General features: G+C 33.6%; 1 protein-coding gene across 1 annotated transcript in view; it reads right to left on the reverse strand.

The window, feature by feature from the left end:
- The window catches only part of LOC103797841 (potassium voltage-gated channel subfamily H member 7-like), a gene marked incomplete at both ends in the record, with an annotated part of 26773 nt that extends 18025 nt beyond the window's left edge, over positions 1–8748 (reverse strand). Inside the window, one exon of the mRNA XM_009070076.1 lies at positions 8589–8748. Coding sequence (XP_009068324.1) covers positions 8589–8748 — 160 coding nt within the window. The remainder of the gene's footprint in view (positions 1–8588) is intronic.
- Between the last annotated feature and the right edge of the window lie 347 nt (positions 8749–9095).

The raw sequence follows: 9095 nt of genomic DNA on the forward strand, positions 1-9095 counted from the left end.
CAAGAGCCAATTATGGTTTTTTTCAGTTCTTTCCCCCCAGATGTAGGGAGGCATACATAAATGGATAATTTTCTTGCTCTGCTAGTTAAATAATCTTAATTTCTTTTCAGAAAGGAAAATGACAGTTTATCCAGTTATTAACATTAGAAGCTTAAATTTCTAATTCTCAGTGCACACATGCTGGTTTGTTTTTTTTTAACCTTCTGGTATATAATTTTGGCATTTTTTTTTAGTCTTCTCTAAAATTTAAGGTTGCAAGTGAGTTCTACCAGTACTAGCACCAACAATATTCTTTATGCTCCCTTGTAAGTGAGAAAGTTTTAACTCTGTGCTAGTGATGTCTATACATAGGGCTCTGGCCAGGGAAATTAAGTCTGAACAATGTTCTCAGAGTCTCCTTTAAAAGACAGAATCATTATATCCTTGAGTGTTAATAGGAATCAGTACATTTACATGTGTTTCTTCCAATTTGTTGATAGAGTTGGCATTTTATTATACTTAGTCATTATGTGAAAATTATAGGAGTTACAGTGTTTTTTGTGAAAAAGACATGAATAGAGAATTGTCCTCTCAGAAAGAGACATAATTAAAACTAATAAAGCAGAAAAAAGTAAATAACTGCAATGAAATAAAATAGCAAGTATCGCAACAAATATTATATGTAAAGAATTTGTCAACTAGCACAATATTTTGCTGTCTTGTTGAGAACATGGTGGTCTTTTTATCAGCTGAAAAAATAATTTATTATTTCTATTAAATCAAGCTCTCAAGAAATTCTCAGCCTTTCATCACCTTGATTGCCAGACCTCATAGCATAAATAATACTGCTTTCGTCTGAATCAGGAACCCTGAAGATGTTTACATTTTAACACTGAATTCATATGCCACTATCAAATTCTGCAGTGTCCTTTGTCTCATATATTGATTGAAGATTTTTTTATGCTCTGCATACAACAACTTTCAGTGATAATAAGATGAAAAGTATCATTAAATTTGGATTTTATATGTCATATAATTATACCAAATTTAATAGTTTAGCTGTTATATCTGTAGTTTTGCAGAAATAAGCATTCAGAGAGTGGGAGCAAGAGCCATATTATGGCTTGCACTGTTCTAGAAATATATAAAATGTAATGAGATCTTGAAATAATAAAGCCAGAATAAAGCAATAAAAGGACTTTAGTAGATAGAATTTTAGAAGATAGATTTACCTGAAGAAGAGCCACTTGAAAGGTTGTTACCATCTGAAATACAATTAAACTAAATTTACAAAAAGCTTTAGCTTGAAACAGATTCAAGAAATAAACAGACTATTAAGAAAAGAAGGTAGAATATCAAATTTCCACACATTTTAGAAGCAAATTCAGATAGCTTGAGTTCAAATACAATATATGTAATATGCAGAAGAATCCTCTAAAAGTACATTGCCTTTTTATTTTGAAAATTTAAGAACTATTCAATTAAGAAGTATTTTGATAATTACTAAGTTTGTTGCATAGATCAATATATGTTTCCAAATACCAAGTTTTAAAGTTGGCTAATGTTTCAGACAGAAAACTAAAGCAGGTGTATATAAGACTAACATGCTATTTCTCATTAAAAGGAACTTCTAATTAGCAATACATTATTTTCTAGGCAATGCCAATTTTGTTTGGGTTAAACTTATTGAAAAGTTGAAGAAGTCATAATTTCCATAAGAAGAATAGGATTTATTCACTGATACTTGTGTAGAGTATGACCTTAGTTTTGTATTCCTGATAGGGCTCACTTATTTCGTGTCTTCATGGCAAGAACTCAGACAATGTGTCCTTGCCAGTTGCTTTCAGGTCCTTGAAATGCCCAATTTGCCTCGGTGCTTAAAATAGTCAAGTAAAAATGACAGAATTCCATGACTGAGAAATTACCAGTGGTCATAAATTCCCTCATTTTTATCTCTAGATCTATTTTGTTTGGTTATCTTAAAATAATATGTACTACATGTTGAATAATATACATAAAAAAAATATTTCTTATGACCAATGTCTATCTGAAAGCTTCTCAAATCCATTGGAAGATTTCTTCTGCTATCTAGCAGACTCATCTATGTCTAAGCTTGAGATACCCTAATAGTTTTGATTTTTTCCTCTTCAAGGTTAAAATCTGTAACTCAATTTAGCAAGTGCACAGATGTGTTAAGTTCTCTGTGCTAATTCTTATTATGAATAATAGAGACATCTGTCTCTCTTCCATCAGAGAATGAAGCAAAACTCACACCTTTATACTTTCCTGAGGGTATGTATTATAATGTGGGATGACTTTGCAAAATCATTATTCTAGCCTACAAGTTTCCTCACAGAATCCACCTGTTTTAAATGTCCTGAAAAGAACAGATTGATAGGAGCCTGTTAAAAATTAATAAAATTATAGGACTGGAAGACCTGCCTGGCATGCACAAGTCACCTCTGTTGAATGCTACTGAAAGCTTTGTCATTCTCTCTTTTTTGTTTTCAATCAGTTTAAGCAGAGATCGAATGTTTTATTGAATGTTTGTAGAAGATATAGCACAATAGCTGCTAATAGTTCATCGCTGGGTGAGGCTGTAATGCAAACAGCTAATAACAGTGTCTGGAATCCAGGGAGGCTTCCTTTCTAAGCTGAGTGCCAACAGTAACCATCAGGAGGAAGCAGAACTATAGACATCCCACTTGTACTTCACTGTCTGTCAAAGAAAACTAAGAAAAATTATGTATCTCAATGGGTCTTTCCTAACTTCCGTCTTTTACTGGTGATTGGTCTTTGGCCATATTCCTTTGCTGAGAGCTCAACATTGTTTCGGTTTACCTAACATTTACTCAATTTACCTTGGAGACAAATCCACATAATTGACACTAGGGTTGTCAGAACTATGCTGCTGCTTGGCTATATAGATACCTTTGTCCTCCTGGACACAATTTTTCTTGACTAGCCCTCACTTAAGATGAATTTGCTCCCAGTGGCGCAGCTAAAAATAAGACCCTGGACAAATTTCTCTTTACATTTTGGGCAAAACCAGGGGGTTACTATTACATATATCTGCCATGTTCTATGAGGCAAAATTGTATGCATCAAACAGTATTCAGTATTTCATGACAATATTGTTGTCATAATATTTTTAGAAAAACAATATATGCTTGCCTTTCATTAAACTGCTGTGCTTACTTATGTAGTACAGTGCTCTGCACAGAGCAAACACCATATTTTTTGAGTTAGCTCTTTGATTTAAATGAAAGGCCTGAATTAAATTTCAGTTGTGCTTGTTATATTTGCAACATCAGTGTATGCAGTGATCTCTACTTCACGAGATAAAACTTCTTTGCTAGGACCTGGAGGAGGCAAACTTGCTGAAGAGTAAGCACCTTGAAGAAGGTGCTTGAAAAGTTTTCTGATTATGGTTTTAGCTGTTTTAAGAATATTATTAGCCTCTTCATTTTATTTGAACCCTATCCAAAAAGTATCCATTTATTAGATGCATAACTCTCATTTCCTTTACAGGAAGAAACCCAATAAATTATTCCAGGATGTCTTTAATAGGCTTATAGATTTTGAAGTGATAAAATGGTAAGACAATCCTCAAATATACCTCCTCAGCAGAATGCAATTATATGTTTAATCAAATTACTTTCTGAGCTTTCTCCCATGAGGTAAAGAACACTGTGTTTGGGAACCAGTATTAGCTTATAGGTTAGTACTTCTAACTAGTCAAAGTGTTTTGAAGTTAAATGAATGAAACTTGCGCTAAAGTTACCTCATCTGACTAGCTATTTTAGCCTTGATATTAATAGGCATTTTGCTGTAGATGGGGCTGGAGTAAATGTTAGAAAAAGCATTTATAGGTCAGTAAAAATGTAGGATACACTAGGTGGGGCAGAAAATGAAGACAACTCAAAATTAAGTTCTGAAAAGTTTTTTTCATCTTGTGCAGAAGTTATAGCTTAAGACTTTATAAAAGGGAGTTTAATAAGGTCTGTATAACACACAATGGGAATTATGCTATTTTGGTCAACAACTGTTACTAGCAGATAAACTTAAATGATAATTTATTAGTGTTCATGGAGGTTTTTTTGCTAAGATGATATAAAATCATATCTTTTCTAAATAAGTTCATTCTAGAAAACATGCACAAAGTTCTGTTTTTTCTTTTACCGTGAGTCTAACAGGAAGTTCTCTTTTACTAAAAGTGTTTGCTAAATATACATATTATTTATGCATTATTTCAGTTGGAGTTGAAAATTTTATACAAGTTTGGAAAATAGTTAGGTTCATGAAAATTTATGAATTTTATTTTTTGGCAATAATTTCTTATCATTACAATGACAATCAAGCAAATATTAGTGTCTTGTCAAATGTAAGAGAGAACAGTCCACAAGACTGTTATAGATGAGTAAAATCTATTTTTAGGGCTTATGTAGCTCTAAACTATCAATCTTAACACTTAGGCTACACAAATATCCTTTCACTTACAAAGCAAGAGCTTATGTCTTCAAGCATTTAACAGATAAAGTGAGGTTATTTAGTGTTTTTATCTTTGTGCATAAGACATTAATTTCTGGAATTATAAAACATTTACCTGATCTAAGAAAAAGCAACACAAAAACGAAACACACTTATTAGGAAAGATGTGAAGTAAGAATGAGTAGAACTCTCATATCTGGAAATTAAACAAAATTTAAAAAGATTGGATGGTGAATGTAGTAGAAATCTGTTTCTGTAAGCCTCACTTTAACTACACATTGTGCAAATATATTCTTGCTGGAGAAGAGGATGTCATGGAATAAGTATGTACACAAGAAATTTCTGCATCTTTCTGATGTAGTATTAAATAAATTTGGTTAGAAATTTAAACAAAAAGAAATTACTATAGTTCCCCCCCTCGAAAAGAAAGAGTTATATATGAAGGAAGACTTCCTTTGTTTTACTTGTGAACTGTCTTATACTGGAAAATAGAATTGTGACAAACACAAAAGCAATGAAACAGAACAAAGGGAAAAATCTGTTGGCTGAGATTTAGTAGTTCTTCACAGACAGTGCATGCTAGGATCTTCCAAGATTTCACTATTTGATTATAGAAACATTGTTCTGATTGCCATAGAGAACTGGTGATAAATTTTGGCAAGAAAGAATAAAGGGGAAAAAAGGATTGCCTGAAAGGACTTTTACGCTGCTATTGTGAAGCCTCTGTCTTCACTTTTCACATTACTGCCAGTTCAGCCTTTTGCTGCATATAAGATAGGAGCTCTAGAGCACCAGACTAGAAGGAGTTCTATTTATGTGGTCAGCATAGCCAAATGTGGTCAGCAAATTCCTAACATCATTAGTTTTATTTTTAATAATCTATTATTATTATAATTGCCAAGCCCAATGCTGAATCAGAATTTAGCTGTGTTAGCCAGCATTATGGAACACAACAAAAGGCAGGATCTTTATTCTAAAGAGTTTACAAACACTGTTTATAGTATCTGCCAGTATTCAGCTGGTAAATTTTTAATTTTCTGCCTATTCAAAGCTAAATGTCATCACTGAGTTCAACGTAGCAAATGTCAGTTGCCTTCCATAGGTCTTCAATTTGTTCAGAGGGCCCTCAGCCCTTTAGCAGATTGGAATCCCTCTTTTTTGCGTGGCATCTTAGTTTGTGTTAGATTTCAGTCATGAGGAGCTCTGTGGTAAGCGATATTGTTCAAAACTGTTGGCTGCAGCTTGTGAGATAGATGCTTTTAGAAAAAAAGTAAAGGTTTTTAGAGTTGCACTTGATAAATTTGATATCAACTCTTAATAAATCAATTAGAGGAAGAATGATAGTATGGAAAAGCTATCTTATTTTCTAGGGTCAGGAAAACAACTGCAATCTTTTTTGTTTCCTAATCACTTCTGCAACCAGACTCAGTCATTTTTATTTGCTCTCATGTTGAAAAGGCTTCCTAATATGAGAAAACTCAATCTAAGGAGCTCTGGAAAGAAATCTCTCATGATCTGTGTGCTTGTGGGTAGTAGATTGTAATGCAATCTGAAATCTTTTGTCTTTTGTCATTAGCCGTTGCTTATCTTGGTTGTTTGTCAGAGAGGTATTGCGCTTGTTATGTGTCTGTTTCCCTTTCTATTTTTATTCTCGAATTTGGTGGCTGAAGAGATTTTGTTTCTTAGCTACTTATTTTTTTCCCCTGAACCAGTACCAACTACTGTCCGTTTTGTTTGTGATCTAGTGAAAAAAGATCATCTGCTTTACCTGTTCCAAATACAGTAAGATGATGAAAAGCTATTTCCCTCCAGCAGAAAGTGATGATTGTGTTTCTTATGGTGGAAATATGACTTAAAAAGATGTTTTTACTGGTAAACAAGCCACCTTTTCTGACTTCTTTTCTAGCTTATTGATCTCTTTATGCCTTTTCTAGGTTTCAAGGCTTTTGTTTGTTTGTTTTAATTTAAACCCACCATTGGACTGTCCATAATATCTTGTAGCTATTTCTGGATGTTTTTTTGCATAGGTTGGCTTCTTTCTTGAGAAATGTCTCTGCCAAGAGGAGTTTTTGGCTATGTAGCATATTTTGTATCACCATTCTTCCCATCCTGCCCACATAACAGTTTGCTCTGAAACCATAAGCAGCTAGGTAGAAGTAGGAGCTGCCATGTGCCTGCTCTAGTTTCTGCCAGTTCCTGGCTTTTGGCTGTACTGACTATCAGGAAAATGGTTCAGGTCACCTTTCTTTGCGTCCTTTTTCACCCTCATCTTTCTCTATTAGGTACTGAGCTTCCAGGCCCATCTATTCATTTTTCAAGAATTCTCAGCAAGGAAATCCCCTGTGTATGTCAAGCGTAAATACTGCAAAACAAGAGAAGGATGTTTTGACAAAATGGGTTTTTTTGCGGATGTCTTCTTAGTGGCTTTTCACTTTCAAATATGGCAAGTGATAACACTTGAAAATACACAGTGATATGTTGCAGATAGCAGAACTAAAAGCTCTTTTTCAGGACATGAGGCTCTGGGGTATTTTTCCCCAACTGGTATTTTACCTTCTATTTTGTCAATAAAACCACATTAAGTATAGACAGGCTGAACAATTTTATTTATGTTATAACATTGTTTTTTAAATTAAGGATGTAAGATGTTTCAAACTCACAAAATAATGGCATCCGAAAATAAAAACAGAGTATGAGTGGGGTTTAGTTGATATAATTATTATAAATTTTTTTTCCTTCTGGCAATTTTTTATTTTTCCTGCTGGCAATATTTCCTGAAACATCAATCCTAGTGGGATTTCAACCATATCATTATCAGAAAAAGAAACCTGTTCAGATCTCCAAGAAAAAAACCCCAAACCTCTGTATTTTTTTAGTACCCCATTTACCCCACCCTGATGCAAAACAGAATATGAAAAAGAAGTATTAAAGCACAAGATTTAAAATACATATTGTAAAGTATATTTACAAAGGCTCTTTTAAAAACATGTGATATTTGGTGAATAATAACTATTTGCAGACAGCAAGTTTCCAGTAATTTTCTTTGCTGCAGTCTTATATCAACTCTCATGGTAGAGTTATATGGACGCTTGAGGTACTGTGTAGTGCCTACATCAGGAAAGTTCTCCCTTCGCTTCTCACAGTGAAGATAGTACAAGTCTTTGTCTCCTATCTAGAGAAAGCTGAAGTGTTGATTTTACAATTGGAATACTTAGATTCCAGGTCCCTTTATCATACTAACATTAAAGATTAACACACTGTGAAAAGGTATTTTCTAACTGTTGCTGAGCCAGCCAGGGGCTAGTGTTAATGCTCAGTTAGCCCATGTTGTGCTTTACTAAGAGCTTGTACAAATGGGATGTGTTCTGGGAAATCTTGTAGTAAGAGCAGATTATGTGAGTGCAGATGCAAAGCAGAAGGATCATGTGCTGTTGCTGCACAGAGTGAAGGTCAGCAAAAGAGCAGACGTTCTGCAGATAGTGGGAGAGAAAGCTGCGTAAATGGATTTCTGTGCTGAGTTTTCTGATTTTGACAATACTTATGTGGAATGAAAACAATAGCATTTCCAAAAATCCCCACATCCTTCAAGTCAATCTAAATGCTTCAATTTGATAAAGACAGGATGTTTAATTATGTCTTAACTGGTGGTGGATTTTTTTGTGGTTTATATTTTCTAGTCTAATTTAATCATATTTCACCAACTATTAATCAAATTCCACCAACTATTTTTTTATTGGAAAGTAAAACGCAAATATGCAATTTTGAATAGGCTAAGGTGAAATATTTGGGCTATATCATAACACTGTTTTTTTCAGTTCTTCATTCATAATTGATTTTTGTCGAGGGTAATGCACTTCTGTGACATGTTTTAGTTTTAATGAATTTATATGTCCTAGCACTACTCACAAGATCCATGCTGTTCGTGCTACCAGAGATCTGATGGATTATTTTGCTAACATCTTGCAGTATATTTGCTACATTAAACTTCTTACTGATCTGCATTCTGCCTGAAGAGAGTCAGTCAATGGGATTGCATCCCTCAGTAACATTATTGCCCATGTTCATTACTTTCCCAGATAAGAGCAGAGATAGGCAGAGAACTTTCAATGAGTAGTAACTTACGATTTACAAGTTTGGATGGTAATATTGGCTTGCATTTCTCAGGAGATGCCACATTCTCTTCATCTGTTACATACTCAAAGTTAATAATAAACATCATTGCTACTCCCTCTTGATTTTTCACTGGAATTATGTGGGTGTTGCAAATGAAGGTAGATCCTGCAGATGGATTTAAAAAAAAAAAGAAAAAAATACATAAATGAAAGGAAACTTTTTTTTTAACTCCAGTAATTCTACTTTCATCAACAGGTAGTGAAGAATATTTTTTGAATTAAATAATTAAGCATCAAACATACTATTATTTACCTTAAACAGGAACATTTTCATAGAAAGAAATATCACTTTTGATGATTTATTATATTCTTACCTGTTCCAAAAGGTGTCTCCTTTAAAATGTCAATTTTATTTTTTTTTATTCACTGAAGTGCCTATATAGACAGATTTGTGATATGGAGACATTTAGCACCAAAAGTAGCTATGTGAACACTGTTCCAACTACAATACTT

This window comes from Acanthisitta chloris, unplaced genomic scaffold (genome assembly GCF_000695815.1).
Source record: "Acanthisitta chloris isolate BGI_N310 unplaced genomic scaffold, ASM69581v1 scaffold10752, whole genome shotgun sequence".
NCBI classification, from domain to species: domain Eukaryota; kingdom Metazoa; phylum Chordata; class Aves; order Passeriformes; family Acanthisittidae; genus Acanthisitta; species Acanthisitta chloris.